This window comes from Microcebus murinus, chromosome 1 (genome assembly GCF_040939455.1).
Source record: "Microcebus murinus isolate Inina chromosome 1, M.murinus_Inina_mat1.0, whole genome shotgun sequence".
NCBI lineage: Eukaryota > Metazoa > Chordata > Mammalia > Primates > Cheirogaleidae > Microcebus > Microcebus murinus.
In genome coordinates this window covers 113,537,093-113,563,739 of record NC_134104.1, presented here as the reverse complement: position 1 = coordinate 113,563,739, position 26,647 = coordinate 113,537,093, and the positions used below count along the sequence as shown (strand labels likewise).

The window sequence follows — 26,647 nt, the reverse complement described above, 5'->3', positions numbered from 1 at the left end:
ATATAGTCTTTACTTTCAGAAGACCATGGCCTACTAATTGAGCTTCATTCATGTCCCTTAACCAGTCTCCATGGCCTTCACATTCTCATACATTCTGATCCTGGGCTTCATGGCCTTCTGTCCACTGACTCTCCAGCTTTTTAGCTCCCACGTTCCCTGGCACTGCTCTGTGAAACCTACTCTCCTTGTAAAATGTTCCCCACACTCGCCAGAACTAACGTACTTGATGTCATGGAAAATCCTTCTCTATTAAATGATTACCCAGGACCCACTTCCTCTATGAAATTGTTCTCATAGAGTTCAGTCTAACTTCTATTCTGAGTCCTTCCTCCTGCCTATTTCATACACGTATGAGTATATCTGCATAAACTCAGGCATCCCTTAAAAATGTGAATTCTTTTTGAATGGAATTCCTGAATAAAAATCTTCCATGTCTATGAGAACTCCTACTTGGCTAATGAAGAAACATATGGCATGTTAGTGAATATTGATGGATTTATACAACTTTATTTTTTAGTGCTAATATTCAACAAACAGAAGTAAAGCCGTTTTTTGGCATGAAGAATTTGACTCTGGAGCCAAACGATTTAGTTACTAATCCCAGCTCTATTACTTACCGCTGTGTTATTCTCTGTAAACCTCAGTTGTTTCATCTGTTAAATGAGGGTAATAAATAGTATCTACTTAATAGGATTATTTTGAGGATTAAATAGATTATCTGTATGAAATACTTTAAAAGGGGGCATGGTACATATAGAGCATTCAATAAATGTTTGTTGTTATTGCTATTTATTTATTAAAAAATGCATATAACCAGTAATTTTCTGAGGTTTGACTATTTACCTCATGTAATGGAGGTCACCAAGTTATCAAAGTATCAGTTTGGTCTGAATGCAAGCATGTGCCTCTCCTTCAAAAGTTCTAAAATCATATTTAAGATTGATAGCATAAAAATAAATTCTTGTTTCTTATCATATAATACTTAAAACAACTGGACTTGCCAATATTCTTCACTTATTTCTGCCCATAGGACAAGTGTAAAGTCATCCATTACCTCCTCGGGGCCAAATCCTACGATGCCACAATTCCTATCCCATGTGACCTCTCCTATGTTAGACGTTGTGGACCCTCCCTCTTCCTCTTCTCTGACTTACAGAACACACACCCTGTTGGTTTTCTTCCTGTTTTGGGTTTCTTTTTCTTTTTTTGCTGAATACTTCTTAGTCACTTTTGAGCGCCTCTTCCTATTCTCCAAATAGTGCTATTGCCTAGATCTCTTTCCTTCTCACTGCACACACTTACCCTGGTGATGCCATTCTCCCCCGGAATTTCGCCAAGCTGATGACTCCATATCCACCTTTTGGCTGCCACTGCCTGGAATTCAGGCCCTCATCATTTCCAGCCTGGCCTACAGAAATTGCCTCTGAAGGTTCCTCTACCTACCACCTTTTCCACATCTTAAAATTTCTCCTTCGCACAGCCACCAAAATGACCTTCCTAAAATATAAATATAAATCTGACTTTGTCATCTTTAAACTAGAACTCTTCAATGATTTCTCTTACCTTGCTAGCCAAGATCTTAAAGTTTAGTAGTTCTATCCCTTCTGCTTCTTAATGACCCACATTAAGAAGGCACCCTACAAGTTTTTATCACTCAGAATAAATATATCTAGTTCGAACCAAGAACATAATTCTAAAAGTTTTCTCAGGACTGTATTTTTACTCAAATCAGTTTCCATTCTAAATCGTTGGCTGTACTCTTAAAATCAATTAAAATGGTTCTTAAATCCAGTAAATGAAAATTACCAGATCTTTTAATTTGGAATTTTTTATAACAAGGCAATTATGGATAACACATACACACATTATATATTGTTGCTTTTTTTTTTATATCCAAGAAAGAATTTAGATTTTTCATGATAGGGAAAGATATAAGAACATATACTTGACTATACTTAAAATCAGTTGAATAAAGGAAGCAGAGTAATAATAATAGAGATTGGTTATTCTATAATTAGCACCATTGTCCAAGAGTTTGGAGTTTGGATCTATTATAAATTTCCAATCCCCATATTACAGAACTGCTAAAATTAATCTTTGCAAATCAAGGAACATTTGTTGCAATGCACATGTCTCAGAACCCTCTGTCAATGTATAGACACCATGTACAGGAATGTACAGGAATTGAAGTGAAATTGCTAAAGGAAGAGGGGCAATGGCAAGACCTGCTACATCAGAAGCCAAAGCTCTGAATCTGTCTTGACCAGGGCCCTGCTTCCCAGAGGTGGTAAGAGTGAGCCAATTAATTAGTACTTCAAGATGTCTCATATTCAGAATGAGGGGCTTTGATTCCGCAGATATCGAAGGCCCTTTCCAGTTTTGAAATGGAGATGTTTAACTGTTGCATACTTAGAGAACAGAAAAGCCCTCCCAAAACATGCTTAGAGAAGTATCAAGTCCCCTTTGTGTCTCTGGTCATTCATAGTTCAAAGACCACTTATGTGTCCCGACTTGATGGGGCTCCCTAATCTACACTCATGCAAGCCTCTGCTATCAGGTGCTAAAATTTTTAGCTTCCTCACTGCCTTAACCATGCTAGATATTTTCATATAATGTAGCCCAGATTGTTCTAGGCTCAACTCAACAAAAATTTCGGAGAGCATTAAACATAAAATCCCCCTGCTTGCAGGTACCAGTAAAGACACCTCCTGACATCTCCTCAGCCTTCAATTGACACAGACTGAGCACTTCAGAAGAGAAGGGCTGGAGGCATGACCAGTGTATGTTTTTAGCACCAGTTTCCTATGCTAGGGTTATAATCGCTGGATGCAGTAAAAATCAAGGTAGAATTGACTGTATCATACAAGTTAAGATATCTATATCATCACAGTCATAGCAGCTGGACATTATTTTTCTGCAGTGGCACTTTAATCTGTTAGATAGGCTTATAAGTGAATTGGATTGGTGTCATGATTTTGGACCACATTTGGCTTCATGATGAGCTGCAAGCCAGAGTCTATATAGTTTGACTTAGGACGCAGTAGCATAAGCAATAAAACATAATGAGGAAAAAAAAAAGTCTGCATTCTACAGTATATTGTCCCCAAAGCCATCCCAGCCTTGAATAGCTCTGCTGATACTTGAACATGGCCATTCTAGACTACTCTCTGCAAACCTTCCATAGAAAGAAAACCCTTGACATACAGTTACTATTGTACTTCTGCCAAATATAGTAGGTAGGGTCCTGAAAAGAAGAGGGAAAAAGAATGTAATGAGCCTATCTGCATTATTCAAACTAGAAAAAGAAGGCAATGTGCTTCATATAGCTCAAGCCCAGTGATCCACAATCCCTAAGCCACAAGTCTAAAACTCATAGAGAAAATCCAGAAATCCTCTAGTTTGCTTTGATTTGAAGCCTTGTGCTTGTCAGAAGACATGTAAGCCTTAGAATTGAGTTAGGACAATGTGTAAAGGTGTGACACAATAAATAAATAGACAAGTCACCCAGCCAGCATGAGTCCAGGGGGAGTGAAATCCCTCTCACAGATCACAAGCCCCACAGCCACCTGGAACAAGAGCTCTGAGTGTCACTTACCCTATGACGATACAGGAGATGGCAGTTCCCAAGAAGGCATATGTTAAAATAGAGCCTAAGTTTTGAAAAAAGTGTCTCTGGGGAGAAAAAAAAAATATTTAATAGAGTACATCAGTATTTTTTCTTCGTGCAACAGGAAATAAAAATAAATGTACGCATTTCACAGGCCATCCCTTCTCTCACTGCTTAGGCAAATTTTGGTTTTTGGAGCCTCACTCCTGGCTGTATAAAGACTTAACTGATTTACATTGCAAAGGCCAGGGGAAAAAACACAAGAAATAGAAAAAAACAAACAAACAAAACTATCTGGAAGGTGACTGGGTAGGGATAACGGAGACAACTGCCAGAACTGGCTGGACCTGAGAGGGAAGGACGGGATTGAGGAAATGTCTATTCAGGACTCTGGGTCAATTAATGGAAGAGACAGTTTTCAAGAAGTTTTATTATAAATGCAACTCCTTCAGCATTTAAAAAAACACTGTTCTAAAAGATTTAAGTTGCCTTTTGAATTTTATTGGATCTCTGACTTTTATATGTATTCTGAATGTGATGAAACCAAAAAATTAAAATCTATAACAATTCACTTTATTTTAATGAATCAGCCAAAAATGACTCCTAGTATTGGGGCTGGGAATGAGGAAGGATGACCCAAGTAAATCCAGCCTTCTAAATCTATTCAAATGCTTGCTTAAGGAAAACTCAGTTGTTTAAATGAAATCTGAGTAGCCAGAACTGACAGCAAGAGGGAGCCTGGGGTACAAGAGAAAATCCAGTCTGTAATGAGCAAGCTGCCTGGCTGTTGGAGATCGGTCAAGGGGAGGAGAGCCCCAGGCGTCTCTCAGGGTGAGAGATGAGCAGCAGAAAAGCAGCTACCGCACTTCTGCTTTTCAAAATCCATCTGGGACAGAGGCTCACTCTGTGGCTTAGGGAATGCCAATACTTAAACTGTTACGTCAATTACAATGTACAAAATGTGCATAGTCAGGCTGTGCCTCAGTGTTGTCAAACAAACGCATAGAAACTGCAGAACTGGACTTTCTCTCTCTGAGCATCAACATCATTCTTGAGTTTTCACTTTGATGGATAAACTCAACATTAATTAACAAGTGAACTCTTTGGTTACAATCATGTAGAATAATACTGTCCAATAGAAATATAATAGAAGTCACATAGGTCATTTTAAAATTTTCTACTAGCCACATTAAAATGTTTGTTAAAAAAGTAAAATGCATTTTGATAATGTTTTCATTAATCTAGTATATCTGAAATACTATCATTTCTATCTGAAATCAATACAATACATTACTGAGATATATCACATTCTTTTTTTTAAAATAAAAAGTCTTTAAAACCCGGTGTGTATTTTGTACTTAAAGTACATCTCAATTCAGACTACCCACATTTCAAGAGTTCAACATGTGACTAACAGGCTGTGTCTTGGACAGAGGAGGTTTAGAAGAATTCTAGAGCTTTAAGCATTCAGGTTTGAATCTGTATCACATAATCTAAGATAATGATACTCTTACCCCATAAAAATAACTATTTTTTTTCATTAGTGCTGGAAAAATTCTCTACTTAATGATAAAATAAGAAAATGATTACTATATATTTACCTTCTTTAGACTATATCCGGCATGAAATATAATCGGTGGCAGTAAAACATTGAAGAAGATTTCTGGGTCAAATGTCATCTGCCAGAAAAGACAAAAGTACAGTTAGAAAGATTCTCTTTGGGCCATTAAAAAATGTGTCTTAGAAATAGTTATAGTTTTTATGGCTAAGGTTTTATGAGGCATATTAACACACTATTAAATTAGCAGAGATGAAAACAGGAGAAAATAGCTGGGTGCAGTGGCTCATGCCTATAATCCTAACACTTTGGACTTTGGGAGGCTGAAGCAGGAAGTTCACTTGAGGCCAGGAGTTCAAAACCAGCCTGGGCAATATAGCAAGGCCCTGCCTCTACAAAAAAGAGGAAAAAAAATTAGCCAGGCATGGTGGCATGCACCTGTAGTCCCAACTACTCAGGAAGCTGAGGCACAATGATTGCTTGAGCCCAGCAGTGTGAGGTGGCAGTGAGCTATGATGATGCCACTGCACTCTAGTCCTGGCAACAGAGTGAGATCCTGTCTCAGGAAAAAAAAAAAAGAAACAAAGAGAGAAAGAAAGAAAATGAAAATAGGAGAAAATAAAATTTAGAAATTCACAAATATAGCATAACTAATTTTTAAACATAAAACCTATATATGGCCATCCTATAGCTAACAATATTAACAAAAACTCAATGAAATTCAAGAAAAAAAATTTATTTTGATTAGTTATCCATTCCTCATATTTTAAATATTTTTTATTTTATTTTTTCTCATTAAAGGAATTGGTGGTGCTAACTTATTTTTGGCTTCTGACAAAGAATTACTTAAAGTTTTCCCCAAATAAAACATTTTTTTGAAATCTGGTCTTTATTTTCCCTGCTTATCCTATTCCAAAGTTTAAAACATTTTCTAGACTCCATGAAAAAATACATTTGAAAATAAAAATGAATTTTTCTCATATTTATTTATTGGTTTTTATTTAAATGTTAAAATAAACTTGGCCACAAAACAAGTATGACTTCTTATGAAGTACAATGAAATGACTTGTACAAATTCTTGAATCCAATATTTGTTGGGTAATCTGAAAATAAACATTCATTTAATCTCAAAAACTCTCCTAGACCCATCTTATTTCCCTATTTCTCTTATCAGTTATCTCTCTCTCTCTCTCTCTCTCTCTCTCTCTCTCTCTCTCTCTCTCACACACACACACACACACACACACACATACACATTGTCATTCATTATTTTACCAATAAGCCTTCTCACCATTAGAGTACTCATCAAAATCTTTCAGATGTATGGGTTTCACACACACAATTTCCTTCCCCTTTTATGCCTGAATTCTTACTCCTTACATCTCCAAAGTTACTTCCCTGTGCAATCTACCTGATCCTCCTGTCCAAACTTACCATTCTATCTTCTGTGCTTTTCTGGCACTTTGGACCCTCTCTGTGGCATCTGTGTTTCATAACTCTCATTGTGTGATTACTGGTTTGCATTTGTTTCCCTCATTAAATTGTGTCGCAAGGATGCCTTTATCAATCCTGCAGTGCCGCCAGCCCTCCCAGTGCCTAGCCCGGCGCTCAGCACACACTGGCTCCATCTTACATGCTCTGAAGGAAATGAGTAAGAAGCTACGACAGAATAACAAGGAGGAATTGGGTTCAGGTGGGTGGTCAGGGAGGGTCTCTGAGGAAGTGACATTTAAGCTGAGATCCAAAAGCAGAAAAGGAGCCAAAACTGGAGATGAGCAGGGAGGGCAGAGCAGCCCAGGAGAGAATAACACAGGCAAATTACTTTTAAAAGTCAGCTCTATTAAAATGGAATGAATTATACTTGCCCACATTGCAGATAAGGATTATTTAAGTAAGAATTAAGAAAAGCATCTCTTGGTTCCATTTCTCTTTCACTTTGGGCCTGCTTGGGTATTGTCAGAAGCTCCCATCCCCCTTCCCCACAGTAGCCCTTCAATTCTGCTCATCTAATTAATACTTGGGAAGGGGAAGGTGGAGGAAGTAGGAGCCATCTAACTCAGCCTGGGCCCCTCCCACAAATCTCATCAGGTACCCACTGAGGCCACAACCCCCGTACCAATGAGCATTCAGGTGGGTCAGGTACAGCCCATCTTTGACCCTTAGCTCTCTGTGACATTCTCAGCTCTCTCCCTGGCCCCTGTGGCCTTGCTCTTATGGTACCTCTTGCCCTACTGGCTCCTCTGATGTCAGTTCATCATGACTCAAATCCATGAGAAGTGGGATGTGATGGGCCCAGCTCATCTTTCATATCAGGCCTAGGGGGCCCCTGGTGCTGGCATGGTCACAGACTGGCTGACTTTGAGTAGGTAACAAATTCCTGGCCCCATCAGCCATGGATCCTAGAGTCCACACAAGTTCTTCCTTCTTGAGAAATGAAAGATGTGTCATGATTTCTAAAGTTTAGTCTTCCATGGGTACCACCTCTAAGCATTTAGCATGATGCTCTACATATATCAATAGAAAGAGGGAGAAATGATGGGATTATTTCCAACCCAGTTCTGCTCTTGAGCAGGCCACTGGCCTTATGTTTTCTTGCTTTGATAATTGTTTCACCCGTGTTACTCTAGTTTCTGCTAATAATGGGCAAACTTCTTTAGCTAAGAACATGCTCTAACATTTATTTGTTTTTCCACATAATAACTAATTCATTACCTGACAGGAGAGGAATATATTTTGTAGCTTATCAACTCATTGGAGAGGGTACTTGGGAAGCCCTCAGTATAAGAACATTCCTTGGCTCTCTCAAGCCTTTCCTTGGCTTCTCCACAACTCAAATCATGTATGAGTGCCAGGGTACAACCTACATTTAAACACCTGAGAAAAAGAGAGAAGTTGACAAGAAGAAAGGGAGAAAAGTTTTCTTAGCCAGTACCTACTCTGTTCCAGGCATATCACTGGATGTTTTAGGAATGGCATTTCATTTAGTCCTCACAGGAAAAAAGAGAGGGCGGAATTAATCTATTTCAATGGCTCAGTCATGAGGTCATTAATTTCAGGATGTATGCTAGACACTGGGAATCACACAGCGAATAAATCCATTTTACAGAGAAGGAAACTAAAGCTTAGAGAGGTTTTGACTTGTCAAAGTCAGGCAGCAACCAAATGATGGAGCTAGGATTATAGACCCAGGTTTTTGTCTCCAAAGCCTGTCTGTGTTTTGTATATATAATCATGTGCCACATAACAATATTTTGGTCAATGATAAACTACATATCAACAGTGGCCTCATAAGATTATAATACCAGGATTGTAAGACCATATTTTTACTGTGCCTTTTCTATGTTGGAGGTTTAGATACACAATAACTTATCATTTCGCTACAACTGCCTCAGTATTTAGCAGTGACATGCTATACAACTTTGTAGCCTAGGAGCAAATGGCTATACCATATAGCCTAGGTGTGTAGTAGACTGTACCATCTAGATTTGCATAAGTACTTTCTGTGATATTTGCACAACAGAGAAATTGCCTAATGATACATTTTTTTAGAACTCACCCCCATCATTAAGCGACATATAACTGTACCCTAACATAGTGCATCCTGAAAAATAGGAAGGGTCTACCTTCTATTCTGCCATCAGAAATTACTTAAGTTTTATTCTGCCCACACCTTGTTGTCCTTGAGCAAATTTTTGTGATTGGAGTTGTAAACAAAGTAGGCTGCTTATTATGTGATTTTAGACAATTTAACTCAGTGTCATTTTCTTAAAAATGAGTGGATCCTACTACATGGGAAAATTCATTTGTTTGAAAAATAGTCACAAATGACCTCTCTGTGTCAGGGCCATACTAGACTCCAGAGGCAGAGTGGGGCACAAGATGAAGTCCTGCCCTCTGGAGTTTCCCTGCTACTCGTGAAGGCAGAGTAAGCTCCCTACCTACCTACCTACTAACCAACTGGCCAATAACCATGCTGAGCTGTAGTAAGTGCTCCGGAGGAAGTAATTAAGGGGCTGTAACAGAGAATAACAAGGAGGGATTGGGTTTAGGTGGGACGGTCAGGGAGAGTCTCCGAGGAAGTGACACTTAAGTCCAGATCCAAAAGCAGAAAAGGGGCCCAAACAGGAGGCGAGTGAAAGGCAGAGGATTCTAGGAGAGAACAACATGTGGTAAGATCTAAGGCAGGAAACACCTGTGTGTTCGTGAAACCCAAGAAAGGCTGGCGTGGCCGGCAGAGCCAGCAAGGGCCAGAGTGTGGGGAGATGAGGCTGAAAAAGAGGGAGGTGAGATTGGACACAGCATGAGGTGATTCCAGATGGAAAAGGTGCCAGTGGAGGCCTGGAGCAGTCCTTTTGAATGCAACAATCAATACAGAAGGTAAAAATGATGATTTGCTTACCCCATATATAATATAAAACTAATGTGTTAAATTTTATTCTCAGAAAATCAATCTAATTTTACCAGGTTTTGTGTTTTTTAATTGATTCTGAGCTCTTCGTGCATCTGACATTTGGTCCAGAAATTTTGTAATGGCTTTTAGAAAGAAGTGTTAATGTTTTGGCTCTACATTTCAGCTCCCTAACCTCTGGCTTTTAATATATAAAAACATAGACACTAAGTTACAAGAAAAACAAATCATTTCTGCTTATGATCTAGGTTCCTTTTGTTATATAAATTATTTGCAGTAGTGTTTAACTGCATGGATACTTGGAGCCAAGTTGTCTGGGTTCAAATCTTAAGCTCTTTACCTTGGACAGATGTTTAAACTCCCTGTGTCTGAGTTTCTTCATCTTTATGATGAACATAATAATATGCCACCTAATTCCAAGGTGGTTGTAAGAATCAAATGAATTAATATTAAATATGTGTAAAACCCTTGCAGCACTGTCTGACATCTAGGAAGCATGTTCTGTTTATTTCTAAAGAAAATAAAATGTGAATAAACGTTTTTAAGTTATCCTATTTGAAGAAACTGCCCTATTGTCAGGACCTTCTGAAGGTTACACAACTGTGTAAAATTTGAGGGAAGATATTAATTTTTCTACTAAGTTTACTCTCTTTCTAAGATTATCAGAAACACCATTATTGATCTATTTTTTGAGGCTTCTTTAACAATATATCAATTGCATATTTGGGAGATTTCAGCACAGAGATAGATTTCTGAGTGCTTGAGGGATGAAGCAATGCAGCTGTGATCATCTGGAATAGAGAAACACAGTGGCACAGCCTCCGGAAAGAAAATCCCTTGCCTTGGCAGTTTTTCTGCAAAAATCGGGTTAATCACTCAGCCAGAACATTTCAATAATCAGAATGCCCCATTCCTTGCAAGCAGGTTAACTAATGTGCTACTGAATTATATTTTCTGGAGCAGCCGGATGAAACTGGCAGGCTCAGAATGGCAGGCAGCACACGAGGATTTATTTGTATATACAAAACAGATTTGTGTTCCTTTCAGACTTGCTATAAGCTTAGGAACTGCTAAATCAGAGTTCTGGGAGTAACTCCAAACCCAGACAATTTCTCAGAAATGGCTGGATCTGCCGCTGTACTAACCTCCAGATGGGAATTCCACATGTCATTTTCTTCAGACTTTGTGTTCAAATTGTGGCCTTGGAGGTGAGGCTGTCTTTAAGACTGAAACAATTGAAGCTTTTTCAGTATAATATGAGGAGGAAAAAAAATCTAAATGGCGTGAATGGGGAAAGCAGTAAGCTAAAATCATTCCAGATTAAGCACTTTCATTAGTCTTTTAAGATGTAAGTCTTATAGACAAACACTGCCCAATAGAACTTTTTGTGATGATGGAAATGCTCTATAACTGCACCACACAATATGGTGGCCACTAGCCATATGAGCTTTTGAGCATTTAAACTGTAGCTAGTGCAACTGAGGGGCTGCAATTTTAATTTTAACACTGATGGCTAGTGGCAATTGAACAGTACATTTATAGACAGTGAATAGAATTTAAAATTTATACTGTTTTGTTTTTAGATATTCTGTCATACTATACAAGATGTGACAAATTTGGAGCAACAGCATTATGTATGTTTTATGAAAGCAGTGAGATTTTTAAATATTAGAATTCAATTCTTAAAGATAATAATAGAAACAATAACAATATGTTCATGAGGATGCAGTATATTTTAAATATTATCTCATATATGCATCAGTATTTGGCTATGAATGGCCCACACATATGTTCACAGAGATGATCAACTTGAAAACTTCCAAGAGTAGAAAGGAAATGTACCAAGTTCAATTTCCAAGTTCATCAGAAGGTTATAGATACAGATTCTGTTTGAGCCTAAGTATGAAGGTATCCATTGACATAATATGACTTATCTGAAAAGAAATATCAGTGTTATACTGAACTACTAAATAAATAAGCACTAAAATAACCATGCTGGTGAGGGACTGTGATTTATATGGCATATTCCTTCCAAAGAGGTCTTTTAAAAACATTGTTTCATCAATTCTGACAACATTTCTGAGTGGTAGCTGGCAAATGCAATTATCCCCATTTTCCAGAGACAGGAAAAGAAATTAATGGCATGCCAGTGTCAATCAATGAGACAGAGCTATCACTGGGAATTGGATATATGTACACGGGCAAAATAAATTTGTGCTTTCCAAGGGAACACCAGGCTAACATAACCATTTAAAGCAAGATTTAGGAGTGTTTAAGAGAAGCAGGAACTAAGAAGTAGACTTTTGTTATTTTACAATTGCTGATTCCTTTGGAAAGTAAAAGTGGTTAACAAAATAATGTGTTCAATCATCTTCAATGTTTTATTCATTAAAAATTTAACAAGTCTCTTCTTGTTGCAAAGATTTTAAAGATATAGTATAGAGAGATTGATTCCATGAAGGTTATAGTCAAAGAAAGGAAAGGTGCTGTATAGTTGTAGTATAAGGAAGTAGGATAAGCTACAGTTCAGTTTTCTAGGACAGAGACACCACCTTGGGCTTGCATACCGCACAGGAAACCTTGATTGTTGAAGCAGCATATAAGCTGGGTTTTGAAGAATGCATAGAAGTCTATCCACCGGGCATGGGCATGCAGAAACATGCTCTTTTTCCTGTCCTGGGAGCAGTGCACCAGGCTTCCCCAAGCCACAGAGGAAACCGGCAGCTTCTTGGAGTTTCACGTATAGTTGGTAGTACATAATTTTAAAAATTTCAAATATTAAAATAAAATGCAGTTATTAAAAAGTAAAACTAAAAGTTTGTATCCATTTTTCATGCAAATAAGAGACCTCAAAGTGAACTTGGCTTGGGGAAGGCAGCTCTGGGACACACCTAGAGATAGCTCAAGGGTGTGCATTTCCTTTCCTCTGCCCTAAGTTATACTTTGGTTTGAGAAGCACCAGAGTGAGAAAAAAAAGAATAGACTCAAAATACCTAATAAAAATATACCATGTACTAATTAGATGACCTTGGTCTATTTATTTAACCTCTCTGAGCCTCAGTTTTCTCATTTGCACTATGTACATAAAAATGCCTAATTCCTAGAGTTGCTTTTGAGGATTAAATGTAATAATAAATTTAAAGGGTTATGCTTGGTACCCAGCGCTACTTTTTAAGAAGTGTTCAATGAGCCTGAATCTAAATGAAAGAAAATGCTGAAGCAATGGTTTGAGGATAGGAGGTGCAAGGCCCACTTGGGGAATGGAAATAGACAATGCAGGGATCCTAAGGGATGGAGGAGAAAGTAAGGCCCAACAGGTGGGTGCCACTCACATTGTGAGCCTCTCTCAAATCCACTGAAGATGGATTTAAACTATATTTATTCAAACATGAAGAAAAGCTGAGACATTCTCCACAAGCAAGATGAAACAATAAAATGTCTATTGAGAGTATACATTTGTATGACTTCCAAGAAGGGTAATTTGGCAATAGCTTGCAAAATGTTAACTGTCTATACCATTTGATTCAGCAACATCTCATGTGAGAATTTATCCTGCAGATATACTTACCTATGTTTAGAATGATATTAGTACAAAAGTATTTATTGCAGACAAAGGAATGGAAAAAACAAAGCATGGAGGATGGCTGAGCTGTGGATTGGTTAAATAAATTGTGTTATAATCCATAAAATAGAATACTATGCAACTGTTAGAAAAGCTGAGGAAACTGTTTGCCTATGACTGAAATGACAGAGTTCTAAAATTTATTGGCAAGTCAAAAGTGCAAGGTGCAGAACAGCATGTCTGGCATGTGTAACAGAAACTTCTACCGGCTTACTACACCCATTTCCTTTTTGTCCTGACCAGACATGTAGACTACATTTCCTTGTAGTCAGGTGGGACCATGTAACTGAGTTCTGGCCAATTGAATATTGACAGAAATAATATATATCACTTCCAAGCCTGGTCCCTAAAAATCCCCCAGATTTTCCATGCTTTCTGTTTTCTTTCCTTTGTCAGCTCATGCAGAGGATCCAGCCAAGGCTCCCAATTCCATAGGGCCTAGCAGAGCCACTGCATTAAAGGAAGTTGTTCCCTGGAGAAGACCCCGGTGCCCCAGTCACTGACCCAAAAAGCCACACTAGACTGAGACATGAGCAGAAATAAACTTTTATTATGTTAAGTCACTGAGATTTGAGGGGGTGGTATTTTACTAAATAAAGCATTTGGCCTCTTCCATGATTTGTATACTCAAAAAAGGGGTATAAAATATTTACCTGTGTGTATATTGAAAGTAACAATTGGCTGCTTTGGGAAGGCTGGGGAGGAAAACTTGGTGGTAGGAAGGAGGGGGGTTGGAAGAATTTCCTGTCTGTACCTGGAATGGGGTTAGGAAGTGACCTGTCCTGCCCTGGTTTCATATCTATAAATACAGGGATGACCACTGCTTACAGCAGCGAATCCCATATTTTTTCCCACAAACAGAAAATGATAATAGTGAGTCAATGAGGATAAACTGGGAGGAAATTAGGATTCTGAGGAAGCTTCTCATGGCTGAAGAGGACAAGCCTGGGGCTTTGACCATCCTTGGCCCAAGGATGAAAAGATCAGAGTCTCATGGACACCTGTAAGCCATCAGCACACCTGATGGGGAGCCCTGGGCAGGATTTAACACCCCTGGTCCTGGTCCCAACTTTCACTCACTCCTCTCCAGGGCTTAGAGAGTGACTGGTCTGATGGGTCATCTCTTCATGTTGGAACCAGCCTCTTTGCTGAGTGAACCCCCACTCCCTTCCTTCCTGCCCTAAGCTTTATAAGAGCAGAGCCCAGCAGGGAGGCCCATGCTGTCCAGCTGAGTCTGTCTGGGGGAATAAGTCTTTCAAATTCTGGAGTAAAAGATGAGTGAGCTGGTCTCATGACCAAGCCTCATTTTTTCACATAGCTTTTCATCTCCATCTATCTGACTCCTGTATCTATTTCTCCATTAGTTACAAAATCAGGTAGGCAAAAGAGATGATACTGAATAAGCCCTTCATGATTCCAACATACCATTTTATATCTTTTGAACATTAGGTCACATGAATGTGTTACTTATTTTAAAAAATAGACTAAAGTCTTTCTTCTTCTTTTTCTTCTTCTTCTTTTAAGGAGATGTCTGTGTAGATTAGTTTGCAGGGACCTCAAGATTGGCCTGGATGAAGGAGCTTCACTGTTAGGCTGCAGTTACCAGAATGGGCACAAGGTAATGAGAATGTGAATGAAGGTGGCTGTGACAGAATGGAGAGCAAGAAATGAACCCAAGAGACATCCATTCACTCAACAAGTATTTTGTTAAACTAAGACAGGCATATGGCAGGCAGGATTATCAGGGCTTGTGGGTGAAATCAAGAGGTAAAGATTAAAAACCCCAAAAGGAAGGTATATTTTTGCACCTGGGTGAGTGACCCAGAGCATATGGTTGGTGAAAGGTCAGAAAGACTGAGGACCCTCTGTGCCTTCTGCTCTCTAAAGCTGAGGTGTCTGTGGGCCACGTGTAAATGTGTGCTTGGTGGAAAGACTGGGGCCAGGAGAAATGATCTCGAGTCACCAGCATGGGAGAAATGAGCTCATGAGTATAGATGGGATCTCTGGGGAGTGAGTGCCACAGAGAAGAGAAGAGGACCAGGGACAGAATGCTGGGAAGGGGAGGAAGTGGCACGGCCAGCAGAAGAGACAGAATGGTGGAGAGTAGAGGAGAATGAAGCTCAAGACCACGGAAAGCCAGGGAGGAGTGAAGTGCTGGGAGGAGCTGCCGCTCCCTGATACAGGGTTGCCAGGTTCAGCAAATACAAACCCAGGCTGCGCAGTGAAATTGGAACTTCAGACAAACAACAAACACTTTTCTCAGAATAATTTCACAGTATTGCATTTGGGACATACTTTTTCCCAATTATTCACTATGTATTTGAAATTCAATCAGTACAGAGAAAGGTAAGAATGTAACTCCCCACAATGAACAAAATCTGTGTTTTAGTACTTGACTGATAGAGAGAATGGCTGGGGAGCAGCTGACTCTACCTACCCTACCCAACGTCAGCTACTGGAAAAGGGAGTTTGAGGATTGAGGAGAAATCCTTTGGGTTTCATAATTAAGGAGTGGTTGTTGGTCCTTCGTGATGGACCTATGCCAAGAAGTGGGTACAGGGGGTTAAGGGAAAAGCGAGTAATGAGAAAGTGGGACCTGGGTGCTCTAGGCTCCTCACTGGGGAGATTGAGCAGTGGACTCTTTTAGGAACCTGACAAATGGCTCTTGGAGGAAAAGGAGGAACAAAGCAAGAAGGAAATAAATGAACAAAAGCCACAAAAGGGAAGAAAGGCAGGGCAGGGGATCAGAACATAGAGCAGTAAGGGCAAAAATAATTAAGATGTGCTGAGGAAGTTAAGAGAATCAAAGAGATAAGAACAGCAAAAAATAACAAATTAATGTTTTAAAAAACAGGGAGAAATCTTACTTAAGACATTAAAATCTGTGGACTAGCCAAATTCAGGGATAGCTATTCATAGCAAAAAGCATTCTTCCATTTCTCCAGGTATTGGTACAGAGCCTGGCAGGCATTTTTCAGAGTAATGGGCTGTATTAATACTCCCTAAAGGCTGATGTTTAAGAAAAACCTACTGCCTGAGACAACTAGGCTGTTAGAGGCATAAGCTGCCTTAGAGGCTACCTCATGTGGTGGAAAAGCAGTGGTAACGGGAAGTGGCTTCAGCCTCCCAGACTGCTCTGGCTCCTGCTCTGGCACTATCCTCCCATTCCGGCCCACGCAGTTTTAACTTCACCTATTTTATGTACTGTGAAGTCATGTTAGATCATCTTTGAATGGAGGGATTTTTGCTAAAAAAAGAAAAAATGTTTGAAACCCTGTTCTAATACCATCCCCCAGAAAGATAAAGGTATATGTGTAAGGTCTGGGTCACTCAGAAGCAGCACTGAGATTGGAAATTCTAAACCAGGGACATTTCTCTTTTATTATATTTGTGTTCTTAATTTTGTCTCAAACAATTTTTAAATGATGTGTCAGAGTTGAAGTCCCTCCCTCCACTTCTCCCCAGAAATAACTGATGCCCTGATGTTAGTGTTCTTTCCTTCCATGATTGTATTCTTATACTTCATATGTGTGTATCCATAAATGATAATTAGCATTATTTGTTTACACTTAAATTTTTTCATAAATATCCTTTTGTATCTTGCCTTTTATATTCAACATTGTTTTTGAGACTTATCTACATTAATATACATGTGGATCTTGTCCATTCACTTAAACTGCTATGTAACATTCTATTGGATGCATATGTCATGATTTGTTTTTTTTCTTTCTTGTGTTGATAAATTGTTTCCTAATTTTTGCCATTACTAAATATACTACAATGGATGTTCTTGTACTTAACTCTTTGTGTACGTGTGGATATTTCTCCAGAAGTGGACCTGCTGGGTAATACAGTATATAAGTTGTCAAATTAAAGTGATTACACCAATTTATACTCCCACAGTTTCGTATAAAAATTATACTATAAAGTATAATACTTTTTATACTATAAAGTATAAAAATTACATTCATAAAAATTAATGTAAGTCTCCCCAATTAGAATGCTTCATAGTATGAATGTTAATGGTTAAAAATTGTGGATCATTGAAATATATACATTTTGTATTGAAGTTCATAGGAATAGCTCTAAATTACAAGAAATAATGATAGGAAAACAATGCAGAGAAAAAATAACATAAGTAATCATTTGAAAAATTGTGAGAAATAATACCATAAAACTATGATTACTTCCTAAAATAATTAAAATTCTGGAAGTTAGAAATATACTATTGTGAACATTGTACATGCAAAAAAGACAGATAAAAACACTGATATTTCATTGGAAGTAAGTAATGTCTATGACTCTGAACAAAATTAAGTGGCAAAAGGAATAAATCTGGAGGCATCACATTATCAAACTTCAAAACAGGATTGTTACTGGCACAAGAACAGAGATATAGACCAATGGATCAGAACAAAAAACCCAGGTATAAAACTATCCTCATATTGCCATCTGATCCTTGACAAAGTAGACAAAAACATACAATGGGGAAAAAATCCCTATTCAATAAATGGTGCTAGGAAAACTGGATAGCCACATGCAGAAGAATGAAACAGGATCCATATCTCTCACCACTCACAAAAATTAATTCAAGATGGATAAATGATTTAAATGTAAGGCATGAAACCATAAGAATTCTAGAATAAAATGTTGGAAAAACTCTTATATACATCAGCCTAGGAAAAGTTTTTTTTTTGTTTTTCTTGGTTTTTTTTTGAGACAGAGTGTCACTTTGTTGCCCAGGCTAGAGTAAGTGCCATGGCGTCAGCCTAGCTTACAGCAACCTCAAACTCCTGGGCTCAAGCAATCCTCCTGCCTCAGCCTCCCAAGTAGCTGGGACTACAGGCATGCACCACCATGCCCGCCTAATTTTATATATATATATTAGTTGGCCAATTAATTTCTTTCCATTTATAGTAGAGACAGGGTCTCGCTCTTGTTCAGGCTGGTTTCAAACTCCTGACCTTGAGCGATCCTGCCTCGGCCTCCCAGAGTGCTAGGATTACAGGCGTGAGCCACCGCACCCGGCCTAGGCAAAGTATTTATGAAGAAGACCCCAATGGCAATTACAGCAACAACAAAATAAATAAATGGGACTTGATTAAATTAAAACACTTCTGCACAGCCAAGGAAATAATCAACAGAGCAAATAGACAACCTACAGAATGGAAGAAAATATTCACAAGCTATATATCTGATAAAAGGCTAATAATCAGAATCTACAAAGAGTTCAAGCAAATCAGCAAGAAAAAATCAAACGACCTAATCAAAACTGGGCAAAGACATAAACAGTGGCTTTTCAAAAGAAGATACACACATGAACAATAAACATATGAAAAAATGCTCAACACCACTAATCATCATGGAAATGCAAATTAAAACCACAATGAGATATTACCTTATCCCTGTTAGAATGGCTTTTATTAAGAAGTCCAAAAATAATAGATGCTGATGTGGATGCAGAGAGAAAGGAATGCTTGTACTCTGTTGGTGTGGCTGCAAATGAGTATAACCTCTATGGAAAACAGTATGGATATATCTCAAAGAACTATTAAATAAAAGTAGAAAATAAATCATTTTATCTAAAAGACACTTGCATTTGCATGTTAATTGCAGCACAGTTCACAATCGCAAAGATGTGAAATCAACCCAAGTGCCCATCAATTCATAAGTGGATTAACAAAATGTGGTGTATCTATGCCATGGAATCCTACTTAGCCATGAAGAAGGACGACTTAATGCATTTAAGGATGACTTAATGCAACAATTTGGATGAAACTGGAGAGCATTATCTTAAGTGAATTATCTAAAGAATGGAAAAACAAACACAAAGATACCATTAAATTGGAACTAACTGATGAACACACATATGCACAGAGGGAAGTAAAACTCAGTGGAAATCAAGCAGTGGGCAGGTAGGAGGAAGGGATGATCAAAAATCTACCTAATGGGTATAACGAACACTATCTGGGTGACAGGCACACTTATAGCCATGACTCAAGCATTATAGAAGTGATACATGTAACCAAAAATATTTGTACCCCTGACATACTTTAAAATAGAAAAAAAATATGAACTAAAAAAATTAAGTGGCAAATTAAGATTGAAACATTTATATAATTCTAAATATTTAATTTTGCAGCATGGAGTTATGAAAAGAACATTGAACACAGTCAGAAGGCCTTGTCCTAATTCCAATTCTGCTATAAATCACTCTTGACCAAGTCACTTAGCTTTCAGAACCTCAGATTCCTCCTCTGCAGCATGGGTGACACCTGTGTGTTTCATGGAATAATGGTGAGATTGAATGGACAATGAAATAGAAAAGACCTTGGTAAATAACAAACTACCATAGAAAAGGAAATGCACTGCCATTATTATAATCTGGGCAGGGCTGAAGTTCAGGAGCTGTCTTCATCATTTATAACCTGGCACACTAACCATCTGCCAATTAATTATAGTAGTAATTAATAATAAAAATAACTGATATTGCCATAAGGCTGTTAGAGTTTTACATTTTCCTTCATACATACTATCTTGGTTTTTTCTTTGCAACAGCCCTTTGAGTTAAGTATTATGAACAGCTCATTTTTACAGAAGTGGAACCAAGGTTCAGAGAGTTAAGTGACTTGCCCAAAGTCACATACTTTGTAAGTATTATAGCAAAGCCTGAACTCAAACCATAGCTTCTAATTGCAAGTCCACTGCATAGCAATGATGTTAACAAAACTAACAGTTAATACACTTTGAGCACTTACTATGAGCCAAGCACTATTCTAAGTGCTTTGCATGTATTTTTTTTTCCATTTGCAATTCACAATGGCCCTACAAAGTAGTTAGGAATATCCCATTTAAAATGGGAAAATTGAAGCACAGAACAGTTAATGATCTTACCCAAGATCACACAGCTGGTATGTGGCATTTGAACCAAGTTACATGGCTCCAGGGACTGGCTTCTTAACTAAAATATCCCATCTGCCACCCTATGGGTGGGTTCAGGTCACCCATTTGACTGCTGAATTTGTTCTTATTGGCTACAAGTACATAAAGGACACCTAGGTTTTCCACATCATTTCCATGGCACCAAATCACCAATGGCTAGAGAGTTTTCTATGTTTTACATAAGATTCTTCACGTATTAACTCACCTCTGTTTTCTCTGTGACTCTCTACTAAGACGACAATATGTCCTGGGATGAATAGAATAGTTCCAGGTAATGCCCGTTGTCTCGGCCTGTTTATAGACCATTCCCAACCACACACACACACACACACACACACACACACACACACACACACACACACACACACTGCAGAATCTCAGTCTACAGAACAAATGATATGTCTTCCTACTCCTATCCCTAGATGCCCAGACTCCTGGCCTTTTAGCTGACTGCAGACTTAGATTGGTGGCTGCTGCTCGCTTGAGGGCCTGCCCTTCATGTGGTGGTTGCCCTACCACTGATCACCAGCTGTGGTATTGACACAACAGTGCAACTCCCCTCTAGGACTGAGATGCTATCAGCAGGAGAAAAGAAAATGGCAGGTGGGTGTGAGAAGGGTCTGGTCTTCCATCTCACCAGGAGCCATTCATTGCTCAGGACCCAGGCATCGAACGCAATTGAAACCCTGTGCATCGAGAGTGATTTATTTTTCCCCAATCTGGAATTGATCTTAACCTTGGCTAATCTTGATATTACAGGCAAAGAAATTGTGCTTTCTAGCACCTCACAATGTTCAGGAGCATCCTATTCCCACAGAGTTTCTTTGTTTGCCTTACAATTTTTTTGAGTTTGTGTTGTCTTTATCAGGCCCCAGCTTTGAGGCATGTGTGCAGCTTCCCCATCACAAGACCTCACCAGGGAGCCACTGGCCTGGAGAAGCTGGACGGCAAAGGGCTGAGTCAGCAAGGACCACAGTGACAATAGGCACGCTGGAGGGGGTTGGGTGAGCAGGAGGCGAGTGTGCTGAAATCAGCAGAAAGTATGATTGAAAATTAAAGTGATGCATTTTTTAAGTGGTACATTCACCTTAAAAGGTGGTGCAATAAAAAACAACGCCAAAGATTCTCCATCATGCCCATCTCAGACTTCTTACTCCACAGGGAAATCCATGCCCATCAAGGGAAGATGTTAGAGGAGGGAGAAGGAAGCAGACTAATATTTACAGCTTGTTTAATATTACACATAACTTTTCTCTTTAGTTCTGAAAAACAACTCTCTAAAGTAAGTTTCACTGATCCCTTTTTTATACATGGGGAAAAATGTGCTCAGAGAAATTAACTTATCAAAGGTCTCAGTGCTAGAAGTGGCAGAAATGGGATTCCATCCTAGTTCTAACTGTAAAACATTATGCACTTCCCTATGTCACTCTAGAGGCAGTCAGAGTTCTAACAGAATTTCAAGAAAACCATCATGTGAGAAAGGACTTTTTGGGGAGGTGAAAAATGAAGTATTTCAATATTTCCAATTCTCCTAAAAATGCAATCATGTAAGTATAATGCAATTATTACCAGTGGTGTGCTAGTAAACCATCTCTCTGGAGGAAAACAAAAACAAAAATACATAAGCCCTGATTTGTAGCATTTGCCAATTTTTGTGGTGTAAATATTCCTGCTGTGGCCCATTTCAAGCTTCCAGTGGTTTAACAATGGGCTTGTGAAATACCTGAATATTTAATAAATAATGAGCTGTAAAGAGCTGGGTTAAACCTGCTCTAGCACCCCACTGTGGTAATTTCACACCAGCTATGTGTTAACTTATCATCTGTGTATTGCTCTTGGGCACAAGATCTATATCAAGCTTCCCAGCCCATGGAGGGTCAGTGTGTTGGAAAATGTAACATGCCACCCAAATTTCCCTTCAATGAAGGCCTTGTTAACCTGCGGCCAGGAGTGCTGTCAGTCCCTCCAGGGACCGACATCCAAAGATAGGACAATTTGGTATTTTAGAGGCCTGGCTGTCTTACTGCAACTGAGGATAACTCTGAAGGCTCCTTCTAGCTCCAGAGCTTCCCACAGAGTCAGACAAATCACTGGTCCTGCATCACAGCTTAAGTTCTCCCTCCACCCACCCAGGGCTCCTTCTGCTTCTACTCATAGGTGTGTATCACAAGGGCATTCAATAAACATCCTTCTTGTTAAACTCCACCTCAGGGTCCACTGCTTCTCTGAGGACCCTGTTATACAATAGGCAGAAAAGTGAAGATCACCTAAATTTGTAGGACATTATTGCTTCACACACCCCAGCCTGGGATAGAACTTGGTAGTAAGTGCCCACTTAGTCTTCCGATTAGAAATGGATCTGAGAGGAGCAGCTGGGAGACCCCTAACTCAAGACAACCTTAAATGGCAACAGGAGACAACACAGTCAAATGTATAGCTTCCTTAGGACCCGACCTCTCCTGTGCCCAGTTGTATAATATGTGGATCCTAACTCAGGCTGTATAAGCTTCTAACGAGGGGCTCTCAATGACTTTGGCAGAGAATGGGGAAATGCACTTGGATGGAACCTTATAGAACTGTTCTCTGGAGGCCAGAAATGATAAATGTGCACTCCTGCCACAGTTTAATGTTTTAGAAGGAACAAAGCAAAGAGGAAAAGAATTAAAAGATCCATTTTGTCTTATCTACTTAGGTTGAAAGTCTAATGGGAAATCTCTCTTTTGCCCTCTTGCTCCCTTTCTGTGTTCTGTCCTGTGCTCAGCCGCCTCCTCTCCTCTCCTCTCCCCCCCTTCCTCTCCTTTCCTCTCCCTTCCCCTCCCCTCCCCCCTCTCTCTCTCCCTCCCTTCCTTGCATCTCTCTGTCTGCCTCCCTCCATCCCTACCCAATTATTGGAGATGAAACTTCTAGCAGTTCAGCCCTCTGAGTAGCAAACAACCATCACAGAGCCCACGTACTTCACCTTAAGAAGAAATCTGTGATAGGAGTTTGAGTATAAAATAGCCAGCAATGAAGACAGGGCAGAGAAGCAGTGAGAAGTAGGTGCAGAAAAGCTGAGAATGACAGACGCCTGGCTACATCATTCATTCACTTATCAAGATCCACAGAGCAGCCACCATGCACCAGGCACCCTGGATACAATGTGGCCTCAAAACACATCTAGTCCCTGCCCTCCTGGAATCTCCAGTCTAGTAAAGATAGCACTAATCAAAATATCATAGATATAAATATTAACTGGAAAAGACAAGTGGAGCTATGAGGCAAGAAAAACAACAACAACAACAAAACCCTGGCTACTGGAGTGCAGCAGTGTGGGGTCACTGGGTGGTGACAAGTGTTCCCACACAGCTAATGAGCCCTTAAGAACATCCCTATGTCAGGCCAAGACCCTATGCACATACTGGTGCTGAGAGACTCTGAATATAGTATTTTAAGATTTCAGAAAAGAGTGCAATTTTTTTGAAAAAGTTATTAAAAATAATTAAGATAAAAATTAAATTTGAATAAAATATATTATATTGGAGTCTATGTTGAGGTGTCCATATCCTAGCAAGTGGACAAGATGAATTTGGATGTGCAAAGAGAATACTGAAACTGTTATAATATTTCACTTTATCTCACCCTTTTAAAAATTCTAGTTTGATATCTGCTTTATAATATACATATAATATGTTGGCATAGAAGTACTTACATTTAATTTGTAAATAAATAGATATATATTAGGTGCATATACTCAGGGGTGTTTTACTGATGGAGTGCATAAACAAAAGTTTGGAAGTCAATGTTCACACCGTGCATTCAGAAGGCAAGCCTGCAAAAGTGGCCCTGGTGCTCTCATGGCACCCCTGCCTCTGGGGGCAAAGTGTTCCTGTGTTGCTGGGTTTTCACTCCTCATTCCAAGTTGACCTCTCTCTTTTGCTTCACCCTTCTCTCCCACAACAAATATTTTTCTAAGACTTTGAGTATAAGTCTAAAATAAAACAATCTGGGACTATCAATGAATAAGATGGCAAGAGAAAAAATGACTTCCAGAAAGCAGCAGGCACCTAATGTTACTTAGTTTTGTCATCTCAGAGAAAGTCTCATCTTGCAGATCTCTGCATGGCTCACTTCCCACTTCATGTGGGTCTCAGCTCCAGCTTCACCTCCTCAGCGAGGTCTTCTCTACAGGACACATCTCAATACCCTTTGCTCTCTGTCTTCTAATTTCACTAACTTTTCTTCATAGTACTTGTCTCTACTTGACATTAGAGTACAAATGCTTGTGTTGAACTATCTTTTGTCTCTCTCTTCACAAGAGGCTAAGTTCCACGAAGACAGGGACTTTGTTTTGCTCAGTGCCATAGTTGTGGCACCCAAAACAGTGTCTGGCTTATAGGGAGTGCTCAATAAATAAATATTTTTTGAAATATTAAATGAATGAAGAAAATATGTGTTGTTCAATGACTAAATTAAAATCTAATGGAATATTTATAGTTTTTAGATACATTTCTGAGGTCATCTCACAGGCCAACTTTCTGTAAAAGAGGAAGAAAACATCTAAAATAAATTTTTAGTTTCATTTTTAACAAGTGATCTCTCTTTTTTTTTTTTTTTTTTTTTTGAGACACAGACTCATTCTGTCAGCTGAGCTAGAGTGCTGTAGCGTCAGCCTAGTTCACAGCAACCTCAAACTGCTGGGCTCAAGCAATTCTTCTGCCTCAGCCTCCTGAGTAGCTGGGACTACAGGTATGTGCCACCATGCCTGGCTAATTTTTTCTAGATATTTTAGTTGGCCAATTAATTTCTTTCTATTTTTAGTAGAGACAGAGTTTCGCTGTTGCTCAGGCTGGTCTTGAACTCCTGAGCTCAAATGATCCTCCCACCTTGACCTCCCAGAGTGCTAGGATTACAGGCGTGAGCCACCGTGCCCGGCCATAACAAGTGATCTCTTAACTAAGGTTTAGGATAAAAACAGCTAAGTCTTCTTGAACAACCTCATCCCATTTACTGCCAAGCTTGAGATTCTCTGGGACCATCTCACATGGTAAGAGCCAAGACTTATGATAGAGAAACACAAATCATGAAGCCGTGATCTCTGCAGAAGGGAGGAATAATTAACAGCATCTTACAAATGCTTCTCCAAACCCCAAGAGCTGAGATATCATCATGATGCTTTGTTTCTCTCAGTGTGTCCAGGAAAGTTTTAAAGGAGATTTCTTTCCAGCTCTTTCTTTATCCTCCCCAAGAGTGTCCCAGTGTTAACTGCACATATTTATCTTGTGGTCCAGTGACTCTCTCTGGTCAAACTGTTCCTGTTACTGGGAAAGCACTGCCTCTAGCCTCTGCAGCTAGAATAATCAAGTAAAAGAAAAGACTGGAAAGGGCAAAATTGTTTACAAATAAATATGTGAGAATTGAAACTCTGAACCAGAAAAAGTCAAAATCACCATTAGGAAAAGTTGGACAGTGAGACAAAAATGAAGAGGCTTTGTTTATTTAATGCTGCAAAACCAAAATTACTTTAAAAAGTCATGTGATTAGCTGTTTCTATAAGGGCTTCCTTAAAATAGTTCCAAAATGGACAGGATTATCAACACAATTGATATAAGCTCTGATGCCTTATTTGCAGCTTGGCAATTTTCTTTATTGAAACAATAGACAGGAAAAATTGCTCATCAGTGTAACTTACTTCAAAATAACTTCCTTTACCAAGTGATAATGTCACTTGTCACACAGGAAGTGAAGACTTGGCAAAATTTTCAATGGGTAGTTTCCTTTGACTTTTTACATTACAGTCAACTGACTTATGAGTGATAGGAAGTATAAATTTAACTGTGTTGACAACTTTTTGAAAATTTACTGGGTCTGTAAGACCTTTCCAGCCAAATGACCCTCTGACCCTTCCAACTCAATATTGTAAACACATAATTTGCTAAATCAATGATGTATAAATTAATGATGAAATAGATTGACTGATTCATTTATCAGTTTTAAACCATACTTGTGATTTTTCTCCTGCAAACCAACTACTTCTAACTTCCCTATTTCTGCTCTACCACCCTTCTGTGAACCCACAAGACCAGAGTAGCAAAGCAAGCTGTTTTCCCTCTTCCTTCTCCTGCCCATCTGAGCCAAGCCCTATATTGCCTTCCTTCCTTGTTTTTCTTCCATCTGCCCCTTGGTTACCATCCAAGTTTAGGATTCATCTGTCTCTTTGCTTTCACTCTCTACACTGTGCATGATAGCCCAACTATACCTTTGCTTTTGTCAACATTACACTCTTCCACTGACTACAAACAGAGTAGACATTACTCAAGCCTTTAAAGGCTTCCGCAGTTAAGGTCTGCCTTCATATGTTTTACTGGTCTTCCATACTTCAACAGTATTTGGAAATGTTTTTCTTTCCTGGAATACTCTTTATCCCTTTTCCCACTTCTATATTACATTTTTCCCTCTGCCTGGAATTCTCTCCACCTCCACACACCACACATACCACTACCACCAGAGCTGATCAACTGCCCCTCTTTGAAA

General features: G+C 39.0%; 1 protein-coding gene and 1 long non-coding RNA gene across 2 annotated transcripts in view; one reads left to right on the top strand and one right to left on the bottom strand.

Annotated features, from left to right (window-relative positions):
• The window catches only part of LOC142871911 (uncharacterized), a 45,995-nt gene extending 29,307 nt beyond the window's left edge, over positions 1 to 16,688 (top strand). Inside the window, exon 4 of the long non-coding RNA XR_012920126.1 lies at positions 14,720 to 16,688. This is a non-coding gene — a long non-coding RNA (uncharacterized LOC142871911). The remainder of the gene's footprint in view (positions 1 to 14,719) is intronic.
• Positions 1 to 26,647, bottom strand: part of SLC9A9 (solute carrier family 9 member A9) — a 541,491-nt gene that overhangs the window by 493,491 nt on the left and 21,353 nt on the right. The window contains exons 3-4 of the mRNA XM_076004836.1: positions 5,209 to 5,286; positions 3,596 to 3,672 (exon numbers count right to left, since the gene is read on the bottom strand). Of these exons, the coding sequence (XP_075860951.1) occupies positions 3,596 to 3,672; positions 5,209 to 5,286 (155 nt within the window). The remainder of the gene's footprint in view (positions 1 to 3,595; positions 3,673 to 5,208; positions 5,287 to 26,647) is intronic.